Here is a 23,113-nt window from a genome sequence, read left to right on the forward strand (position 1 = left end):
GGAGTGGACAATGGTGCCACAGTTCCCAGAAAAGGAAGCCTAAATCTAAAAAATGTGAGAGGGTAGAGTTGGTCTCTTTTACCTCAACAGTTGTTGCATAGTTTCAAAATTGAGCACTGTCACAGTGAATCTCCCGGAAGTTGCTCAGCTCCCAGTGAAAGCAGAGCTTCCTGACGCTGTTTGGAAAAATGTTTTTATTGAGAGGGGGTAAAGAAATTAAGAGCCACAGGATAATGTAGCATGTTGTTTCCTGCAGAACGCCTCTTATATTTTCTGGACTGATCCTGAGGTCTGTCCCTTTCGATTGTTCAAATTGTTAGACAGTCAGCCTTATTCAGGAAGTAAGCCATCATATACACCACTTGTAACACCACTTGTGACCAGTACCCTACTGGATTTAATTCCACTCACTGCCACATCTTGGGTTTGGCCGTACAGCCAGGCTTTTACCCAGTAAACAATGCACCCATCCTAGCCATGAGCAGCCAGTTTCTCCACAAGAATGCTGTGGCAAATGGTGTCAAAGGCTTTACCAAAGTCTAGGCAGACAACATCCACAGCTTTTTCTCTCATCCACAGAGCGGGTCACCTTGTCATAGAAGGAGATCGGGTCAGTCAAGCAGGATCTTTCATAAACCCATGCTGACTTGGCCTGATCACGTGGTTGTCCTGTATGTGCTGTTATGGATGATACAGTCAACTGCTCAGTGTAGCCATGAGATGTCAGTAGAGACCGCTCTTTCTATGCAAACCATCACAAAATGGAAAATGCCTCTCAAGTCAGAGCATTCAAGCTACACAAATGCCAAAGTGGGGCGTGACCCAGCAGTATATACTGCCATTAATAATATGCATCCAAAGACTGAATGTGACAGTGATATGGCTGCTGCAAACAGGGAGAGAAAAGTTTGAGGGCCTAGTTAGGGTTAAAGCTGATGTGTAAAACATAGGATAAAGCTACTACAGTAAAACAGCAGTATAATGTTTCAGTAAAAGTAAAAAAATCTTATTTTTTGTAACCTAACAGGAACGCAATCAGTAAAGACCTGTAACTTAACCCAAGGGTAACAAAACTCTGGGGTTGAACCCGGTCTTCAAGGTAGTTTTGTCTGGCCTCCAAGAACATCTGACCAAATTCTTGTGAGCTTGCAATTGCCAGGCTAACAACTGTGCCCACTTAGCAAACAAACTGGGGGTCCTGAAGCACAACAGTCTCTCGTAAACATGGTTATACCAGTCCTAGGGATGTTTGATTCTCTAGTACAGAGCCAGAGCATTCATTCTAACCTTTTTGGTCCTAAACTGGGGCAACTTAAGTCTGTTAATGAGAAAACAGCAGTCAGGAGGCCAAGTGACATGTGTTTTTTGCTGATATATCCTGGCTAACTATGAACTGATTCGCTGCAAGGAATTTACAAAACTAATCAGGGAAAAGAATATCTGTATTCACGAAGCTGGCTCAGATTTCCTTAGATTTTTGTTTTCACTTTTTAAATAGCTGAGATCACTGGATTTCATTTGCAAAACAATACAAAATAAGTGATAAAATTGGAGGCCTAGATTACTTGAGATCCCAAAGTGTCAAGCAAGTTTGGGAAAATCTGAGTCTCTTGGATCTGTCTTGTGAGCCAGTTCCAGTTTCCCTTAACAGCTTCAGTAGGCGGGCACTCCATGCTTTGCTGTGGTCACCTTAGTGGGGAGGTTCTGGGTAGATTCTGGATCTCCTCTGCTGCTGACCAACTAGGCATATAGAGAGCATGTCCTTTTGGATCTCCCTCCTGCCATCCTTTCAGACCTGGGAGGAGGAAATTACGAATCACATGTGTCTGCATAGGGTCAGTCAGGTTGTACTGGGTTTGCTTGGCAAGGCTGGAAGGAGGGGGGACACAAGGGTGGCTTCTGTGAGAAGCTGCTTGAAACTTCCCCACATGTTCCACAGAGCCAGTGCCAGCCAGATCCAAGACACACCCTCCACTGGCCAAGGCCGAGCCCATCAGTGACAGTGGTGGTGCCTCTGGGATAATATATTTAAGAAGAGGAAAAAAGTGTGCAGGAGCAATTGCAGCTGGGAGGCATGAGTGAGAATATGAGAGCAACAGCTCTGCAGAAACCAAGGTCAGTGAAGAAGGAGGAAGAGGTGCTCCAGGTGCAAAAGCAGACCATGGTAACCCAGGCTGTCCCCTGCAGCCCATGGAAGTCTATGGTGGAGCAGATACCCACTTGCAGCCCATGGAGGTCCATGGTGGAGGAGATATCCACCTGGCGCCTATGGAGGACACCATGCAGGAGCAGGGGAATGCCTGAAGGAAGCTGTGACCCCATCGGAATCCTGCTCTGGAGTAGGCTCTTGGCAGGACCTGTGGCCCTGTGGAGAGAGGAGCCTACACTGGAGCAAGTTTGCTTCAGGACTTGTGACCCTGAAGGGGACCCACACTGGAGCAGTCTGTTCCTGAAGGACTGTACCCATGGAAGGGATGCATGCTGGGCCAGTTCATGAAGAACTGCAGGCTGTGGAAAGGACTCACATTGGAGAAGTTCATAGAGGACTGTCTCCTATGTGAGGGACCGCACGCTGGAGCAGAGGAAGAGTGTGAGGAGCCTTCTCCTGAGTAAAAAGGAATGGCAGAAAAAAACGTGATGAACTGACTACAACCTCCATTCCTCATTCCCCTGTGCCACTGGTGGGGAGGAGGTAGAGAAAATCCATATTGAAGTTCAGCCTGGGAAGAAGGAAGGGCTGGGGAGCAGTGTTTTTAAGATTTGGTTTTATTTCTCATTATCTGCTGATTTGATTGACCCACAATTCAGGTCTATTGGCTTTGAACCAGTGATCAACAAATATATGGAGCTATTTTAACTGAAGCAGTGCCAGAACCAGTAATGTCCTCTTGCTCTTCAGAGGCAGGTAATTCTCACCTACTCCCACAGGAGCTCCCACAGCACAGACCCAGACTAAATCATTGTGGTTTCATGTCCACATTATATTCACCAGCATCTCCTCTAAATGTCTGGCATTTCTGCATTTTTTTCATCCTCAAGGATCCCTTTGACCTCCCCCACCCCTCTCTGCCATCCCTTGAGGAATTCTTTGAATTAGTGACTAGTATTGTCCAGTAGCTCTGTGTACTCTAACCATTCAAACAGTACTGCTCTGCTCAGTACATATGTTTTTCTTCAATTTAAACGAGGCCAATTGCCTATGAGTTTGTAATTCACCAGCAAATAATGGGAACAGTCAGTGCCTTCATCTCAGTAACACATTTTGGGGAAAACACAGCAAAGAACTGGGGATAAAATAAACGTTAGCTTCAGCAAGAGGAAGAAGATTATAATGTCACTTGTACCAAACTACATAATGTCCTCTCCAGGATGTTTTCTCTTTCTAGCACAATTCTTCAAAATGTTCAAAGCTAATTTGACAATTACAGATCATCTTTTTTAATTTGTATTCAGGACGAATTTCAGAGAAATTCAGGGGTTATACAAATATTCAGGGGTTATACAAATATTCAGGAGCAGATGACACTCTTTATTACCACTGTACCAGATCTTGCAGGAAGCCAGAATTAGAAATTTAGGAAAGCCATGGAAATGAGAATTGCTCTAATTCAATAACAAATTCATTGGCTTTCTAAATTAGATTTGATCACGTGACTATTTTATATTGTAGCTGCATAAGTATCTTATAAGTAACTACCACATGTGACACTTGCACTTCAAAAGCACATGCAAACTGTACAATAGATCTGCAGAAAAAGTTAAAGAAAAATATATATCTTAGCTCTTCTGTGTCTTGGTAAATAATTCTCAGCTCTGAGAAGTCATTTTATTTAATTTTACAACGTTTAAAACCACTGGAAAATAACACCTGTAATAAATATTCAAAAAACAACTCAGATAACATTTTACTGTTGCAGTTTCCAGTAATGTCCAAGTAACACCATACAAATTGCATTATAAATAGCTTCACCAGCACCAAAACATAGAAATATCACATTTTACATAATCCACTTCAGCACATGGAATTTAGGATACAAAGGATTTTTTTCTTACTCTTCTTACAGCTCTGATTTGATACGCTTTAACTTGTAAAACGACTCAATTACACAGTCTCAGCACAAGGCAAAATGGAAGATACGTGGAAACCAATGTGGGAGCAGGTGAGAATTACAAAATTGTACTGCCTAGTCACAGAATTTCTACTGCTCAGTCTATTCAGGACTTGCTTCATCCCGATAACAAGCAAGGTGTTACCAACTAAGGTCTTGGACTGAGATTCAGAAACTCTGGTTTCAAGTGACCTTGGACAGTTTTTCTGCCTCTGTTCTCCATTCACAGCATGGCACTAACAATGTTTCCTTACATCTCCAAAGACTATAAGGTCTCAAAAGCTCCCTGCCACTATTTTTTTGTAAAATAATTGGTACTGTGTGACTAAGATTAAGAGCTGAGCTCCATAAGAATAAATGTGCAATCTTTAACGCAAGACAAATGATGAAATTGTTCTGATATTTAACAGAGGTAGGTAAATGTTGCCCTTTGCACTACTGGGAAAAGTACAAGGGACTTGCCCAGTGACATAGTGTGCCTTGCTGACACAGCTCTTGAGCCACAGTCATGAACAGTGATATGCTGAAGTCCTCCAGAAGTACATGGTCTAACAGAAATGTAGCAGAGCTGTTAACACATCCAAGTCTTTATTGAAAGCTATAGCAGGCAGGGGAAAAATTCTTCCTTAACTTCAGTAGGCAGTGAAGTAAATTTTGTCTTAAACAGTTATTACCCAGAGGAAAAACTAATTAAGAAAACCGAGACTTCTTGGCAGCTAAGATAAAACACAGGTATTCTGTGTTTCCAGTTTATGCCAAAAGTTTTCAGCACATGTTAAGCATATTCTAGCACAAAGCATGTGAACCAATTTCATTAAAAAGAAGCACTGTCAAAATTGCTACATAAAAACTGGGAAATGCATCAGATTCGTATTCCTCACTACAGAACTGAAAAAGCAGGCAGTAATAAGCTGAAACTGGTAAGTGTATAGCCTGAGCATCTGACAGATTGTGGCTGGCTAGAGTAGGTACTTAAAACATCTGGAAAAGAAGCTGTATCTTTCTCTTGCAGTACATTCCCCACTGCACTACACTTGAGAACTTCACCATCATAGTCACTACTACATGGCTTTATGGGTTGCAAGCGCACACTGCCAGCTCATGTTGAGCTTCTTGTCAACCAGCACCACCAAGTCCTTCCCCTCAGGGCTACTCTCAATCCATTCTGCACCCTGTCTGTAGTTGTGCTTGGAATTGCCTCAGCCCACATGCAGGACCTTGCACTTGGTCTTCTTGGACTTCATGAGGTTTGTGCGGTCCCACCTCTCCAGCATGTCCAGGTCCCTCTGGATCCCATCCTTTCCCTCCAATGTATTGACTACACCATGCAGCTTGATGTTGTCAGCAAATTTACTGAGGGTGCCTCAAGATCACACTCTCTACCACAAGGTAGCCATCTCAGAGCACCTCTGCTGGTAGAAGCTGCCAACATGTCTGGAATCCTAGGATGCATACTTATCAGGACTCTCAGAGAAGTAACCAAAAGCTAAGTGAGCCGTGCATACTGGCCTGCAAGGTACTCTGAGGCACTTCGCTGGGACAGCAGAAAGGAGAAAAGAAAGCAAGAAATCTGCCTGTTCTAAGCAATGATTTGAGATGCCTTATTTGCTGACAGATTAAACTACTTTGGAGATGCTAACACTGCACTGTATTTTCTTCTAAAGTCATAAGAGTTTTCTTGTTGACAACACTTGATATGTTTTACTTATTTATCAGAATCTTTGTTTTTTGTAGCTCACTGTGAGGAAAAAGGTTTATGGCAACTGACAAGACACTCAGTCACAGCCTTGCCAATTTTATTACCCCTAGTGACCAGATGGACTAAGCAATCCACACTTCTATGCTCTGTGGCGTTCTGATGCTGCAATGGTACCTGCTGCTCATAACGCCTGTTCACGTCGTTGTTTCAGACCCACAACTCTTGCTGCCAGGAGAAACACAGCCCCAGTGAGCACTTCTGTGACAAAGGAGATCCAGACTAGTGCCAGTGACCAGCCAAACCTGATGTCAATTTCTACCAGGAGATCCTTACTCCTCAGGAGGCAGACAGCTTCTTTGAAGGCAGCAGCTGAATATGCAATATAAACACTGATCCCAGTAAGTGTAACAAGAGCTGGGAAAGAAAAGCATATTCAGCTAGTTAGCATCCACTGCAGAAATTAAAAACAGTTAACTCGGTATCTCCTAGGGCTTCTTTGCCAATCCTTTCTATCTACCCAGGCTACATAACTAGCTAGCCCGTTTAACTCTGAAATCTAGCTGAGGCTGTTTTCTGGGGATGAGTGAGAGGGAAGTAAAGGGACAGTTATTTCTGTCCACTGAGTTTAACGTGTTCTCACTGTTAAATACTGAATCAAAATGTGTAACAGCAAGCCTCCCACAATAAAAATCTAGTCATGTTTTTTACGGATATCTAACGCATGTACATCTCCAGACTGTATTATAAAGCATCCTGATTTCTCATTGCTGTGCACCACGTGCAGTTATGTACCTCCACTCAAGAAAGCCCAGAGGTTGTCTCTGGAGACAGAGATTGTCGCATTTCAGGTCAGTGACTGAAATTTAGGATGTCTTCTAATTTGGGGTATTATAAGTTTTGAGTGTTCAATCTACATGTGTCTGTCTTTACTGTCTCCTCCCACCAAGTGTTGTGGAGTCACGACTATTAATCACTTCCAAATAATTGAGCAAAAGACATCTTTGGAGCAGACTAAAAATAAGTTAATAAAGCCAGATATTTTCAGAATGAAAGGACTGCAGATCAGCTAGCAAACTTAGGGAATAGCACATCTAGCACAAGTGCATGCTACACCATGGGCCTGGCATCTATGTCACTCAAAGGACATATGTTAACGAAAGTTACAACTTTACTTGGATCAGTGGCAGGCAACATGTGACAGAAATGCCCTGGATTAAAGGACCGTAGCCAGGGGAAAATAGATCCTGGAATACCTGTAGGACAAGATAGTGTCTTATCTGATCCTGAGGGAGAAAAATTTTGGTCTAGCTTTTTGTTAAATCACAGTGTAAGTCTAGATGAGTTTGCATTTTTGGCAGAAAGACAAATCTGAGTAGAGGCAAACCAAGACAGAAGAGTATTGGGTTATCCAACAGTCAAAATTCATACTCATATTACTGTTTTTAACCATGCTGTGATGACTGTACCTTATTCTAGTCCTCCACAAGGGTGGGGGGAGAAATCACTTTATACCTTTTGCCAGCAGAAATGGAAATGACTCTTTTGTTGACATTTTCAACAAGGTATGCCAAGGTCTGTGATCCCCTTAAATGTGGCTGCATTTCAACAAAATGGGGAAGCAAAATGAATGTCATGGGGTGTAGAACAGTTCTGGTACTTTGAAAAAACCTCAGGTTTCTGAAATTGCAGCATGAAATATTTCTTTCTGCTGAGATAACTATCTAATCAATACTGAACTTTGTGAACTAGAATATCCTACACAACTGTGCATACCTGTTACATGCATCAAGCCTCAGTGCAGTTGAAAGAGCTGAACAATACCACCTGAGCAGGAAGAGGGTCTGGTGTCACATCAAAGTCCCCCCTGCAGTCAGTCTGTTTATGCTGTCCTGTGAAACAGCCTAGCTGCATCCTGAAAACATGTTCAAGCACTCCTCTCCTACTTTGTGTTTCCTTTCCCCCTTTGCAACCCCAAGTGTGCTAGAAAGGCATAGTACTCCACTCCTCAGCAAGATAATCATGCTTTGCACTTCATGGCTTTTCATCTTTCACTTACTATTTGGAGTAGTTTCCAAACAGCCTAAGCCTTTTTAGTGAATACAGCTTTCTGATGTTCTAAGGAAATAGAACTTACTTTTTCTTTTTGAAGAAGAAAAGCGTAATGGAGGATGGTTGGTCTTTGTAAGAGCATTTCAGACTAGAAGATCATTCAGGACTTTGAGACAGCAGCATTTGCTTTCAGCAATCTCTTAGAATTCTTTTCTTAGAAACAGGGATCGTATGATCAGGTGGTGAGGGCCAATACTGAAGATCCCCTTTTCTGCTGGGGAAAATTTCTGTTTAAATTACATCATGAAACAGTACTGAAAATCTATTTGGAGAAGAAAATGGAAGTGGATTTAAGCCCAGTTTTTCTACTTTGACAGAACATTTTTAATTTCATAAACGAAATGGTATTGGTTACAGCAAAAATAATAGAACACAAAATGTAAAAGAATTTTAGCAGCTTCAGATTGAAATGTTACACTCCAACTAAAATAACTCTTTGGGGTTTCTATTGCGACCCGCAGTCTGGGGACTCCTCTCTAGTTCAAAGTTAGCAGTGAATCTGACCCAGGAATGCCTACCAAGGCCCTTTTGAGGGTCAAGTACCTTTGAAAAAATGTCAGTTTTCTTAATAGTTTTAAGATCTGTGCAAGTCTATCAAACCCTATGCTCTACTAATTCCAAAGTCACTCCTCCATTACTCCACTACCCTGTCTGTGGAGAATTTCGGTACTGCGCTGAGAAGGTATTAAATCTTCTGTGTCCACAGGGATATATGATTGTGTGTGCTTATTTGTTTTTCCCGACTCTAAATGGCAGCTTTCTATTCCAGAACCCTGTCAGGAGCTGAGCAGACCAAGTAAATGAACATCAGCATTATTCTGAAAGTAAATTCTTGCTTAGCTTTTTTTTCCCGGGAAGACAAAGGGATGTTTCCCAGACAAAATGTTTTATTATTTAAAATGGTAAAGACAGGAGTTTGATATAGTACCTCCAAAAAGAAAGAGCAGTCCTGTCATTAGAAGTAGTAGGTAGGCCCTGGCAATAATACTGATGAATCCAGTCATTCCTCCAAAAATCATCAATATCAGGCTGAGAGGCATCAGGATGACAAATGTTCCGTGCATATCTGAAGAAAAATTAAGAATTTTAGTATTTTATTATGGTATCATTGGATGTAGTAATAATTATTGAGTGCAGAGCCCCTGAAAGGATCAAAGCCTTATTCTGTGCTGCAAAAGCAAGGAGGTGGACAATCTCTTGGGTTTTCAGTTAGCAGGACAAATAAATGGTATGGAGAAAAAGGTAAGATGCAGAGTGAGCCTTTCACAGGACCACAGCCTGCACTTCAAAGAGAGACCACAAATATAAAGGATATGCCTACATGGATATATTTAGGCAATTAAACTGTTCTCCGATATTAAACCTAGCTAGATAACAGATGATGCATCGCATATCAGGTAGTAACTGACAGCCTTAAGAAAAAGTAGCCCTGGTTATCTGAATCATACAGATAACAGTGAGTGGCATTGTTCTCTTCAGTGTGGGTGGTGAGATCCAGCACAAATTTTGGTTAAACACTTTCTTTTCTGTCACATATCCTCTGCTGAATGGATCTAGCAAATTCCTGACCTTTTCCTTTGTTGCAGCTGACCATCAACTAGAGGTGAATTTTCCCATCCAGCTCTGATTCTATGTCTGTCATTGTTTTCTACAGCAGCTTCACCAAGTACATTAACCCATCCTCATTGCTTCCTCTCATGCTAAATGTTTTACATTAATCTTTCTTGATCCCTACAACATTTTAATAGCTGTGTAAACAGAGGGTTGCTATGTATTTTTCATATCACACTGTTTTTTTCCATCATAAACCATCTTTGTGTCATTGCTCTCTCTCATGCAATCCATCAACAATGTTCAACCCAACCTTTTCTAGAATAATAACAAAGAAGTAATTCCAGCTTCCAGAACAATTTATTTCATACCAGAATGAAGTGCACAGTCACGGAGAAAGGAAAACTTAAAATCCATTTGATGAAGGGCTCTAGGCTTTGCTATCTCATTTAATTTCACAGAGAACAACAATACACCATTACCTGGCTCCCAAGGAAAAGAAGTCAGTTAAGAGATCACAGTTTGTGTGTGATCAGATGATCAATTTTTTAAGTCACTGTAACTGCCCACTGAATTGGAGATACTGCACCTGCCATGGCTGAGGATCCAGCTTGTCCTCTTCCATAACATTATAACTCTAAGGCTCAAGCACATACATATCTGTGTTCAGTTGTAGAACCTGGGAAGGTTAGGAAGAGATTTCATGGGATCAAGGCAGATGTTAATTTCTTTACTTGGGTGGAATGTGGCTTCGAGACATAATTTGTTTTGTGTAGTACAGAACATGCTCACAAGGAAAAATGTGGCAATTAACAAAGTTTCCATTTCCACTTATGCTGATATTATATTCTCATTATATTCTCAAACTTAGTTCAGGAGTTAGAAGTGGTTGTCAGGGATTAGATGAGAGCTGATATGACGGGATAGAGATGCGGCACACATCTAGTTCTCATATTCTAGAGAGGCAGCAGGACCAGGATAGCCTTTGGCCTCATTTTTGCTTCCTGTGGGTATTAGGTCTGATTTTGCTTCCCTACCATTTTCACATCTATGTGTCCTCTTAGATTTTATCTTGCAAGTAAGAGGTGAAAAGGGCTTGCCAGGGGGTAGGAGGGTGTAAAATCTGATGCAATGAACATTTTAAAAGTACGAATGGTGCAACTCCATCCTCAGACCTGGCTTTGCTGGGAGGGAAGGAATATAACCAAGGTCATCACTGGGCCTGTGCTTTGTGATTTGACAGATGTCTCTCACTAATCAAAGTTGCTGCTAAGAAACTATTCCTCAGGACATTAACAGTTGCTATTTCTTTGACTTTCCTTTTCATGGTGTCATTTCAGCTACTGCAGCCAGGACAAGTGTGGGTAAAGAAAATAGAGCTCTGAATGTAATGTTTTGAAGCAAAGGGAAAACAACTCCATATCAGGCTGTTCTCCTGGGGAGTGTCATAGATGGCATTAATGACCTGTGACAACTGCATGCAATATCAGAATAATTCTGATTTGTATGCCCTCTTCAGTGGGAATCTAGGTTTTAGTGATATCTCAGCGATTATCAGTGATATATTTAGTGAAACCCACAGATCCCACTGTGACCAGAGCCTTGCTTTTCCTACACACTGCTGGGATCACATTTCTCATGAATCACCTGCAGCTTTTTAAAAATGAAACATTTAATGGATTGAATTTGGTTCAACAGCATTGTATCACCTCCAGTGTTCTAGTTCAATACCTAATAGCCATTGGTCCTTCTATGAAATCTGCAACTGTCTGGGAAACTTATGCTATAATGTTGCCATGGAAACCACTCAGGAATCTGAATTCATGCCGTCTGGCATATGATATTATGCCTTGATTAGAGGAACAGAATTAGTTTATAGAAGAACATGACTTAAAATATCTTTACTGTGTTTCTGTCTTCAATAATCATCTGTGAAAGAAGTTAAAACATTAATTTTGCAGTCATTTTAGTGTTTCTTAGTTTGTGTTGAAATACATACTTATGTATGATGAATTATCTGTATAACTGAATTCATTCTGATTCAATTAATCCAGTATTAAAATAATAACAGCCTAAGTATTTTGAACAAGAAGGGGTATATGCACTTGCCTAGAAAACAGAATTAGTTTCCCACATCTCAATGCCTGAGTTCCCAGTCAGTCCAACAAGAAAGATCCCGTAGTTTAATCCTGACAATATTGAAACAAATCGATGAATATTTAAAAACTTGGGTTTTTTTTTTGTAGAAACAATACTTAAATTGCTTGATCTGTATCAATAAAGTTTTACATCAGCTAGCCAAAGCTATTTTACTATAGGCCTGACCAAACGTCTGTATGAATGACATCTCCAGTGTGTGTCCAGATTTGGCAGACAATTCTAAATTATCACCCAACACAGCTGTTGGTGAGTGCTTTGTAACAGAAATCTGTGGAATGAACTAGAAAACGTGAATGATGTCTAAAGTAACCAACTGCAGGTCTAGCAGTTTTGTTAATCATCTCCTAGTATGCTGGAGCTTGTTTCAGACTAATTTTAGATTTGTTTGCACAGTTTACAGCAAATAGTCTTCAGACATCTGAAATAGTCACCTCATCAGAAACACTCCACACGGCAGCAGCTCTGAAGAGCTTAATTAAGGACTTGTTTGCTTGCCCCAACAGCAACTAAATAGTCAGTTAGTAAGATAAAGGCCTCTATCTGAAACAGAAAGCTGGTAGTAGCTAAAACCAGTGGGGCTGCTCTGGAAAGACTTGGTGAAGTCAGAAAGAAACAGTGCAATGAGAAAGCCTGAGCTGCTTGGAAGGAAAGAAGGAACTTAGAGAAATAGTGATCAACAGAGAAGAAATGCTCTCTGTGGCTAAATGTGGGCTTGAACCCAATGGACATAGATGCTTGTATTACCTCCTCTTCAGTAGAGAAAAGATGATGGTGGAGGAGAGCTCACAGGGTTAGGGTATTTCAGGGTAATTAGCTAAGCTCTGGACTTGTGTTACATGTTTTGGCTTTACGTTTGTCTCATGCAAGAAGTCTGAGCTAAACTGGAAGGCAAATTGCAGATGGCAGAAATAAAATGATGCTGGACTTGGTACAGGTGGACACTGATGAAAACCATCGATAGTAGGAACAGGTAGAATGACAAACATAAGTGATGCACTGTGGTTCACATTCTGTTGCTACAGCAGCAATGAATTTGAAAATGAGAATATTCATCAGAAGTTGTCACTCATTAGCTCTTGGATGCAGTGATGCTAAAGTTATCCCAGATTTCTATGTCTATTTATTGTAATATCTACTGTAAGCATTGAAGCAAGTGCTCACTGGAACCTCTTTGAAGGATCACTGCACTGTTGCTCTGAAACAAAGCAGATCTGTTTAGGTATGCACCTACCATAACAGTAAGTTAGAATTTCTATGTACATCATTTGGATCCAGTCTCTGAACTAGCTCTTAACGGGTACTCCAGCCCTAGCTGTTTCCTTCTAATTACTTTAAACCAAAAGGAAAAAATGCAAAAAACTGTGAATCCCTCATGAAAAATGTAACGGCAGCCAAAGGCATTCTGGGATTATATCACTATAAGCATGTAAATTGATAAAAATTAAGCAGGCTCATAAAGAGTGGGGAGAAGTGTGAAAGCAGCTGGTTAGTGACTGTTACAAGGTCTACATGCTGTAAGGAAATCCAGCCTTGTTTAGCTGCACTATTAAACTAATTTCATTGAGGAAGAAAGCAAGGCAGCTGTAACACTGTAATAACTGAGGCACCAGGAACTGCCCCTACTGCAAAGACTGTTATCCTTCAGGAAGCACCAGCTTGTCTGCAGCCCAGGGTTTCAGCTACACTGATGTCTAAAAAGGAAAAATTAAAACACTCTGGGCAAAAGAATTTAAGCAGTTGTGCATGGGCAGCTGCACACTTCTTGGTTTTATAACAAGACAAACATTTTCTTCTAGCCATATATAAGAGGAAACCACATCCATTAACTGATCATCTCTGGATGGCTCAGGGGTAGAGTACTAAAAATGACTTGTAACAGCAAATCATTCACCAGCCATGATGTTCATGTTACTAACAAAAAACTAGGGTTGCCAGTGGTTGTCAGCTTTGTGGCAATTTGGTTTTAAACTCTAAAGGGGTGGGGGGAAGGCACACACACACACAAAAAAAAAACCCTCCTCATGTTAATAAATTTCATCGTGCTTTAAGAAAACCTTAGCCACTGTTCAGAACATAGAAGGAAGTAATTTTCCTATTACCAAGCAGGGATCACTGTCCTGCCATAACAGACACAAAAGAACAGGTTACTTGGGTTTCCAAAAAGTCAAGTTCATAGAAGGGTTTTGACAGGATACATTAGTATGCAGCAACCACATTACTTTCTTCTTTTGACAACTCGTCTATCCTGTAAGAAGTACTTGGCCAAGTCCAAGAGTAAAAACTGATTTTGGTTAGAAATACTTCAAAATGGTTTATTTTTCAGGGATAACACTGGTGCTGTCTTTAGGTAAACCTATATTGGTATTTACTTCTTATTAACAATACAGACTTTGGTAAATGAAAAATATTTATATTACAAAAATGCCCCAAGAGTAACCTTCCCCAGTGTAACCTGTTGGGCTTTGGGTTCGATTTGTTAGGGCTTGGGGGTTTTGGTTGGTTGGTTGGCTGGTTTTGGGGGGTTGGGTTTTGGTTTTGATTTTATTTCTCTTTTTAAGAAAATATTTTTAAAAGCTGCAACTCTTGAGGTAGATTTTTTAGTTGATTAAAAACTGACATTCTTTCTATGAACCAGTTTCCCTCTCTCTGGACATGATGCTCAACATTTAGATGCCTGAGGAAAATGGAAAAGCTGTTCAGAACTCCTGGTGCAGCTTCCTCTGAAGTCAAAGTGACATCCCTCTTTTACCATGTAGTGAGAGATGGAATTCAGCTCATCACGGAAAGAAGCTGCTCTTTCTGCTTGTCTCTCGTGGCTGTCACAGGAGGATGAATAGCAAGACAAGATATGTGGGGTGTCTTTGACAACAGATTTCAGTTTTAAAGGTGATTTTCAGAGGACTATCTTTAATCCTAGTACTTTAATACTAGCTATTTAATCCCCAAGAGACCTTAGTAACTGTCTAAATGGTGAAAAGTGACACTTTTATTTGAATACTGTATGGGACAGAGTAAAATGTACATCTCTAGAGAAAAAAAGATTTTTTTTAATGTAGAATTTTGAGAAGAGCTGGTGGTAAGCAGCCAGGTAGTGTATTGTGATGATGTAAACAAATTTTAACCATGCCATCATGTGATCTTTAGTAGGAAAATACTTTTTATGCTCTGGGTTTGAGGGTACACACCATATGTTCAGATGGAGGGAGTGGTAAAGAAAGAAATACAAGCTTAAAGTACAGGAGAAGGCACGTGTTTAATCCATTAGGGAAACTGCTGAGTAGTACTCTTGTGATGTGAAAAATACATTGCACTCTCAGGCTTAACAAGACCTAGGTTGATTGCCTGAGTAATACTGCTGGCAGCACAAAACTTTCACTTGTACGCCTTTCTTTTCTTTAGCTTGCCAGTAGCTCTACTTGAAGTCCGCAATAAACCTAAAAGGAATCTGCTGGGGATGAATAGGAGAGAGATTGGAAATGTGGAGGGAGAGAATGTGAAGGCTTTTCATTCTCTAATGAAAGGTTTGTCTTCTGGCACTGACTACCACTTCTGTTTCCACTTAGACCCAGCTCTTTGCACTCAGATACAGACTTTCTCCCATCTTTTTGGCACTTTCGTCTAATTAAGACATGCCAGGAAGAGTATGGGAACTCTGAAGAATGGGGGACAGGATTCTCAATGTGTTACTTACGCACCTGTGTTAGGAGGCAACCCTTCTAAATCTTTTTAGGAATAATCAGCAAGAAGCATGATTAATGGTGCCAGAGCTCCTGAAATTCAGCCTGCCAATTTAACAGTGAGAAATATGTGTGTACAGGTAGACAGAATGAGATTCATTCCACATGAATATGCCTCATAGACACCTGCACAGGCACACACAGAGAAAAAAAGTAATTTTTTAAAGTAATCGATTAAAGCTGTGCAATTAGCCAGTTTGCCCCATACAGCAACACATGAACAAATTACTGTAAGTACACTGAAATCCACAATTCCAGAATTGTCCTCTAAAGTTCTAGTTAAAATGCGTTGTAGAGGAAGATGAAGGTTTGCCCTGATCTGCCTAAATACAATTCAGTGAGCACAGTCAGAAATTAGTTAAGAAAAAAGTGTAAGGCTGAAGTAGAAGCAATATCTCAGTACTTAACAAACTTAGATGTCACTTAGAAAGATCAGGATTCTCTAGAAGTACTGTCATGGCACTTGCTATTAATTAACAAACTTAGATGTCACTTAGAAAGATCAGGATTCTCTAGAAGTACTGTCATGGCACTTGCTATCTTCAGCTCCTATTGCTATGAGTCTGTAGCCTCACCACACTGAAACTGCATTGAGGCTGAGCATCCAAGTATCAAGAAGTTCACTCTGTAGGGCATTCAAATCAAATCTGTAAGTTCTTTCAGTGAAAGTATCTCTGATTTCTCATCATTTTTAGGCAGACTATGCCTACTTATAGTAAAATCTGGAAGTGTCTTTGCAGACCTGAAGTCTTTTGCCAGAAACCTAAAAATAGTACTTGATGTAAAAGCAAGAGATAAACAAATTCTCTGAGGCTCTGAAGAGTCTGTAAACATAGCTATGAATCCAATTTTTACTCACATTCACTATTTTCTTGCATTTCATGAGTACCAAAGAGCTGTCCTTTGTTTCCAACCCAACATAATTTTCGTAACCAGAAAAGCTCTGTACAGTCTTTGCTTTTGTTTTTGCAGAATTCAGCTTTCATTGAAGAGCCGTAATCTAAAATCTCCTCCCCTGAGGAAAATTACAGATATGAACAGAACTTTTTAAATGCTAATAATTTTATCCTGAATTTTAAGACTATCTCCAACAGAACAGCTGAGGTGCCCACACTTAAAACATGATCAGTCTTGCTGCTTCCAATTAACATTAAACCCTCAAAGACTTAAGTGATCCAGCAGACAATCATTTTCAGTGATCCTCACAGTTTTCAGCAACATGAAGCAGCTAAGGCCCTCTGTCTTAAGCAAGGAAGATTAAAGAAATGGCACCTTTCAATTTGAAAGCACGGAGAGACAATCTGCTCTTGAGCCTTGAACCTGTTGATGTGCTTGTACCCCTGTGAAGTAGCCCACTGGGATCTTACTCCTACTTTAACTTTCCAGTTACTGTTGCAGCACGGCTACATTAACATCAGTACCTCACTGGCTTACTTTGTTACACGTACTGTCCTTCTACCTCTATCTTCAGAAGCTATTCCAAGAGACTAAAGGCGCTCTAAGCCTCTCTGAAGGATTGCTCAGTGAAATGGCTGGCTTTGAGGGAAAGAGTACCATTTTAAGACACAGAACAAATGCATATATTCTGCTTGCAAGTGGAAAACAGGCAGAGTCAGCGAGGAGAGTGAAGTAAGCAAAAAGTAAAAAGAGTGCAAGTGCATATAGAAGCATGTATGAGCAAAGCATTGTGCAGAATATGAGGCAAAGAACGCAAATCATCTTTTTGGAGAAGCCTAGAAATATTTGTAAATCTTTAGTTTGGACTTTGTGAAAACATTCTGACATTGACAAATGAATCTAGACAAAAGGGAGTAAATACCAACCAATGCAGTTAGAAACTTAATGTTTTTGAACACAATGTTCTTCCAAGCCTTTGAACACTGCTTTTAGTCATCGATTTCTTTCCTTAAAATTCCCACATACCTTAAATTTTTTTCAGTGTAAGGAATCCCACTGAAAGGGTAGGTAAGTGACAGTCTGAAAGATTTGTTCAAATGTGTGCTTAAGCATTTTCAGTGATCAAACTCTTTTGGGGGGATTTTGAACATTTTTGCCTTTTAGTTATGGCAATTTTGCACCTTCCTGAGCCATTCCGACAGAAACATCTTGCTCCTGGGGAAGAATATAGGCTGAACTTGACACCAACTAAATGGTTATTTTAACAGTAACACCATTTAAATACCACATGCAGCGGCAGATATTGTACAGAAGCATAAGGAAAACACTACCTCAAAGAACTGCTTCTCTGAATCAGAAATGGGACCCTGTAATGGGCCAAGGAGGGAGGGAAGGGTGAATGGAAATGTAGAATTAATATAGAAGTTACTCACATAAAAGCTGTCTGTGTGAATCAGTGATGTTTGCATTCTCATGCCAGAAAGGGTTTATCAAAGGATAACATTCGTTCCTCACTAACAGAGAAGGGGAAAAAACAATGAGAAAAATTAATGCTATAATATCTCATTGCAATATTTCCTCTATCTTTTGTGTGTATATATTTGCTCCACAGTAATAGAGAAGGAAAAAAACAATGAGAAAAAAATTACACTTTATCTTCTTGCAATGTATGGAGTTTCTGCACATACATATACTTCATATAAAATTATCTGTTCTAAAAACAGTCATTCCTAGGTAGGGAAGGGAAGGAGAGGATTTTCAGCACTCAGCACTGGCCAACTTCTGCCCCCATGGGGCCTGACACTGAAGTCAAGATGGAAAATCTGCTCATTTCAGTGGGGCTAAGGGTACAGCAAAGGGAAGAAGTCCTTTAACCGGCACGTTCTCCTCTTCTCTGCTGCAAATAACATCCTTTCTTGCCCATGATGAACCTCACTTCTTGTTTTCAATGGAGGAATCAAACCCCAAAGAATATGCCTGGCATACAAATTAAACTAAATGGGGAAAATCCTGTCCTGTCCACATAGGGCTAATAGAGCTATCATTAAAGTCCAGAGCACTGAAACACCAAGCAAGACCAAATGCAGTACAATCACTTGGTGAACCTGGTAAATCTTCAGTCACTCACCTTTAGTTAGCACAGGATTAAGTTAATTTAATTACATGATTTGCAGACATACAACTAATATTATTTACTCTCATATAATTTATATTCGTAGTACTTATTTATATAAACTATATATTGTTTACTATTATTTAAATTAATATTCTCTATGTTGTTATTTACTTTTTTGATGGCTTTCACCCAGAGCTTTTGCCCCTTAACCCCCCCTCCCCCGAGCAAGACACAAAAGACCTCTCTTCCCTTCTAAATGGTTAACGCTTGTTAAGTAAGTTTGGATTAAAAGTTAATGCAACGCGGGGCGCCCCGCGCCGCTCACTCACCGCGGCAGGTCCGCCACAGGCCCGAGTGGGAGCTCAGGGCGTCCGTGCCGTTGCGGGAAGTCTCCAGCTTGGAGGCATCGATGATGTACCAGAAGTCGGTCGCGATGGCCACCACGAGGAAGACGAAGCTTGACGCTCCCACCAGGGCCACGAGGAGGGACAGGCGGCCCAAGCTCAGCTTCATGCTGCAGCCTCACCGGCACCGGCCGCCCGCGCCGCCACGGCGGGTCCCGCCGCCCGCCCAGCCCAGCCCCGCCCCGCCATCGCCCGTCGCTGCTCGCCTGTCGCCGGGCGGAGCGGTGACCCCGCAATGACCCGGCTTCAGCCCCGGCTCCGCATCGCGACCGAGTCGAGACCGTACCCTGCTCCCGACCCGTCCCGGCCCCGGCCGCCAGCCCCGGCCGCTGGCCCGGCTCTGTCCCCGCAGGTGTGCGAAGGAATGTGTGTGGGAACGGAGGGGGGGGGGGGGGGGGAGCACGGACAGGGCAGCCCTAGACGAGAAGGCTCCTAGAGATACCTGATAGGACACACGGGGAGGGCGCTATCCCAACAGCTCGTGCAGCTTTGGAACTCTTGGATGGTCTCACCTCAGAAGCTTCCTTATTCCAAACACAGCCGTCCCTGAGGAGAGCAGGGTGCAGAAGCCAAGGTCTGCGGAGCAGTAACGATGCTGCTGTTCTTGCAGCCTGTTGTCTGCATTTAGAAGAGATTTCCTCTGTTCTTTGCCTTCCAGATGCCGACCTCAAAGGACAGATCTAATCTGAAAGGTGGTGCGAGGCAGTCGTGGCAATTGCTGCCTGAAGCAGCGATGTCTGTACCCTGCCCGAGATCATTTTCCTGTCAGAGTCACCACTGATGGAGGGAAGGATACAAGCAGTGTTACCCTCTTCCAAAAACTTCAGAAGGAAGGAAGGTAGTTTCCAATGACACATGCATGGTCCCCTAAGCCACATTTCACCTAGACTCTTGTTTATCTTCAGCCCACTGAAATCTGTTGGATAACAAGGTAATTTGCAGAAGCACAACCTTGTCTTTAAATCTGCAGAGCATTTACTATGGAGTTTTACTGCGTCACTTTGCTGGCATGAAGATACAGTGCAGGTAGGGTCAATAGGGCGTCCTGTTTTCTTACTTGTAATTCACTTCAGCCCTTCCAGAGAATTGCTAACTCCTAGTCATTAAAAAAAAAAACAACCCATTCTCGTTTATTTTCTAGCATGGACACAGGGCAGGATGTGTGACATCATTACCCATCCATGGCAACAAGCTATTGTGAACCAGTAGGGTTTCAGCAGTAGGATCAGTTAAAAGGAAAATATTCTTTGAGAGTGCATTTACTTAAACACAGTAATCATCAGCACTACAGGCTACATTTTGTTCTGCAAAAGGTACTTTCACTGGGATTATAATAGTCTTTCAATTCAGGAATACATTGTTAAGCAGCTATAGCATTACTCTGAGCTTTTGCCATCTCTTGCCTACATCTCCAAGCTGTATTTGTGATATATGAACGTGCCTATGTACTTCTCCAAAATAAGCAGCTGTTAGCTTGTTGTAATTGCACAGGTTGGGTAATAGAAGCTGTATGAGGTTTATGAAGCAAGGTGAAATGTTTTGTCACACTAACTGATGCAGTAAGAAAAAATAAACAAGCTTTGAGGTACATGAGTCTTAACTGGGACGCCAAGCTTCTCTTTTTTCCAGCTGTATTTGCAGTTACCTGGAAGTTTTATGTAGCCCCACAAACACCATGTATTAGGCAGGTGATTTATCAGCTGTATTATAAATCTAAACTGGAGGCATTCTTATGTCTAAACCATCATGCCACTGCAATGATCAGCCATTGTCACCTCTGAGTTAGAATCAAAAGAAAGCAAAGGGTGTAAAATTGCAGGAACAGGGTCCAAGCTGTTATCAGGCATTGTACGAAATGCTTACCAGTGATCATCTGTGTCCTGGAGAGTTCTTGCTCTAATCTTGGGGCCTGCAAACTCTGCAAGCGTGTTTATTTTATTATTAAATACTATTAAATAGTTTGATTTAGCCATCAAGATGTAGAAAGGTCCTTATAGAATCTGTCTAGACTAGCTTTACAGTAAACAAACATTAGATCCTGATAACACCTGTTCCTTTTGTGACCAGGATGTGATGATAGAAAAGTTTATGTCAAGAATAAATCAATGCTACATGCAGGTTTAATTTCCACATGAGCATAATCTATTTAGGCACTCATGCTGAGGAAAAATAAATTTATACAAAGTCATAAAACTAAAAAAGTAGAGTTCATCAAAACATCTTTATGTATTCATTAGGGAAGGTTTGTAATGAAAGGGAAAAATCAGTACTACAGATCAGCTTTTCCAGCGATTTAATTTCAAGTTTACTGAGGTCTCTAAATAGAGCACAAGACTCTGATGGTTAAAATAGAATTTTCAGCATAAAAGATTCAAAGTTTTAATTTAGACTTAACTTTGTGGAGAAGGAGTAATTCACACTGTATGGACACCCTCGGTGTCGGTTAGATCTGCTAACATCAATCTGCTGCTCAGAATACCATAGGTAATTCAGAAAATGCTCCCAAAATTGCAGTGAATTATTAGTCTATAGAGTGTGATGCAGCAAAATTAGCAGTCTTACAGCTTGAACACAGTAGAACTTGGGTAAGTAACTTCTACACTATCCTTTCTCTTTGCAAGTTTGACATGGGTGCTGAAGGCTTCAGAGTGCATTGCACTATGGAAATCATGAGCATGGCTTCCTGGGACTCCTACTGGGTAGTACGGTTCCTTCTGAGTTGTCCTCAGCCTACACTGTACTGCAGCAGAGGCCACAACCCAGTTATGTACCAGTTATGTACATTAAGTACCAGATTAATCCAGTTGAGATCCTTGAGGTAAAGCTGCTGTGGAAGTACTACACTAATTGTGTTAATACTGGAAAGGAGTTAGTGAAAGCCAGAGAAAGTGATTTGGCACTTTGTGGTCAATCATTCTAAATGGTTTACTGAATGTCAGTGCTCAGAGTAGGAAACAGCATCTCATTAATCGATTAAGAACACACTTGCTACCAGCAAAATATCCACCTTCTCTCTCTTCTTCTGTCTGGATTTATAAGAGCAATTCCTCTCATAGGAATTTATCTTTTCAACCTACATAAACTGTCCATGTAAGTTGAGTAAGCACGTATCCTTTTTAAGACATTCATCAAAACCTTTCTTTTAAAAAAGACTCTTCTCACAAGATGAATTCCTCAGTATTCCCCAATGTTTATTTTATTTCATTTCCCCTGCTCTGTTTATATTTGTGAAAGAGGTGAGTGAGCTACTAAAACTAAATTGTATTTAAAATGAAGACAGGGGGCATTCCCACAATGTTTACCCATACAACCACAGGAAAGTAAAAGCCAGTCATCATAAATGTGCACCAATGGCTGCAATTAATTGCTGACACAGAAATAAGTACTATAAATCAACAAACCTGACATAATTCACAATCTTTCCCTGGAAATACCACAGTTTTTCTCTTGTTCTTTTTCTTCATTGACTGAAGAATTAAACAGAAATGCAGTTTGCCACTCAGCATTCCAGTAAAGCTCATTGGATTCTGAACTTCACTATTCTTTTAAACTATTAAAAGATTACCACAAGAGCTTCACCTGCGGTTCAAAAGAGAAAAGCTGAAATGCAATGTACAATATTATGATTTTTGAAATAACTACCTTTTGGCTGGTTGATCTGAGGTTTGACCATTACTTCTCAGATTAAATCTTTTCATCGTGCAGTTTTACATACTCATTTTTTTGAACACCCACAGCTAGAGAGAACTCAAAGGAGGACTGACTAGTCACAATTTATCTCTGACAAGAGAATACAGGGCGTATATCACCATGTCCTAAGTCTTATTCAGTATTACCTGATCTGCCAAAGAAACCAATGGAGTCTAGACATGCCATGTTGAATTAAGAGGGGAATTAGAGGAGGGACGTGCATGAAGACGCCGGCATAGATTATCACAGCCAACTTTTTTTTATATAAGACTTGCTGTAAATTGTTTTGGTGGAGATCTAGTTGTTGAGGTTATAGTAGGAGGGACATCCCCTTTTGAGCCAGTTGGCTACATTATATTCTGTGACCTTATGGCAACAAATTCTAGCAATTTTATTCTAGCAAATTACAGCAACAGAAAAATTTGTAGTAGCATCTATCATTTCACTTACCATTTACCAGGAAGCATATTCTGTATACACATGCACAGCACCACCCATTTATAAATGTACATAGAATAATAATACCTCTACAGTGATGCCTGCATGGATAATAAAGAATGCATGGTTAGTGTTTGGTTTTCATTTGGATTGTCTATAATGTTTTTCATTATATTAAGTGTAAATGTTTTAGTCCCAGGTTT

At 40.8% G+C, this 23,113-nt stretch overlaps 1 protein-coding gene across 4 annotated transcripts; it reads right to left on the reverse strand.

Annotated features, from left to right (window-relative positions):
• Positions 1-3,507: 3,507 nt before the first annotated feature.
• TMEM114 (transmembrane protein 114) lies at positions 3,508-18,958 on the reverse strand. Of its 4 annotated transcripts, XM_061358293.1 has the most exons (5): positions 18,708-18,958; positions 17,696-17,776; positions 8,846-8,983; positions 5,983-6,222; positions 3,508-3,746 (listed from the first exon to the last, which is right to left on the reverse strand). In XM_061358293.1, the coding sequence occupies exons 1-4, from the start codon at positions 18,889-18,891 to the stop codon at positions 5,990-5,992; spliced, it is 636 nt and encodes a 211-aa protein (XP_061214277.1). In that variant the 5' UTR covers positions 18,892-18,958; the 3' UTR covers positions 3,508-3,746; positions 5,983-5,989. The 4 variants fall into 4 exon arrangements, with proteins under 4 accessions (XP_061214277.1, XP_061214276.1, XP_061214279.1 ...); XM_061358292.1 differs by lacking the exon at positions 3,508-3,746 and having other exon boundaries at positions 3,798-6,222; XM_061358294.1 differs by lacking the exons at positions 3,508-3,746; positions 5,983-6,222 and adding an exon at positions 6,723-7,697.
• Between the last annotated feature and the right edge of the window lie 4,155 nt (positions 18,959-23,113).

This window comes from Neopsephotus bourkii, unplaced genomic scaffold, assembly GCF_033783945.1.
Source record: "Neopsephotus bourkii isolate Nb327-2 ecotype Australia unplaced genomic scaffold, CSIRO-AGI_Nbou_v1 NB_940, whole genome shotgun sequence".
NCBI classification, from domain to species: domain Eukaryota; kingdom Metazoa; phylum Chordata; class Aves; order Psittaciformes; family Psittacidae; genus Neopsephotus; species Neopsephotus bourkii.

Coding starts and splice junctions, on each gene's coding strand:
- TMEM114 (XM_061358293.1), bottom strand. CDS start 18,891: ATGAAGCTGAGCTTGGGCCGCCTGTCCCTCCTCGTGGCCCTGGTGGGA. Junction 17,777..18,707: donor CCTGTGGCGGACCTGCCGCG/GTGAGTGAGCGG, acceptor CTTCTCTGTTAG/TGAGGAACGAATGTTATCCT. Junction 6,223..8,845: donor ACTGCTCTTTCTTTTTGGAG/GTACTATATCAA, acceptor TTTCTTTCCCAG/CTCTTGTTACACTTACTGGG.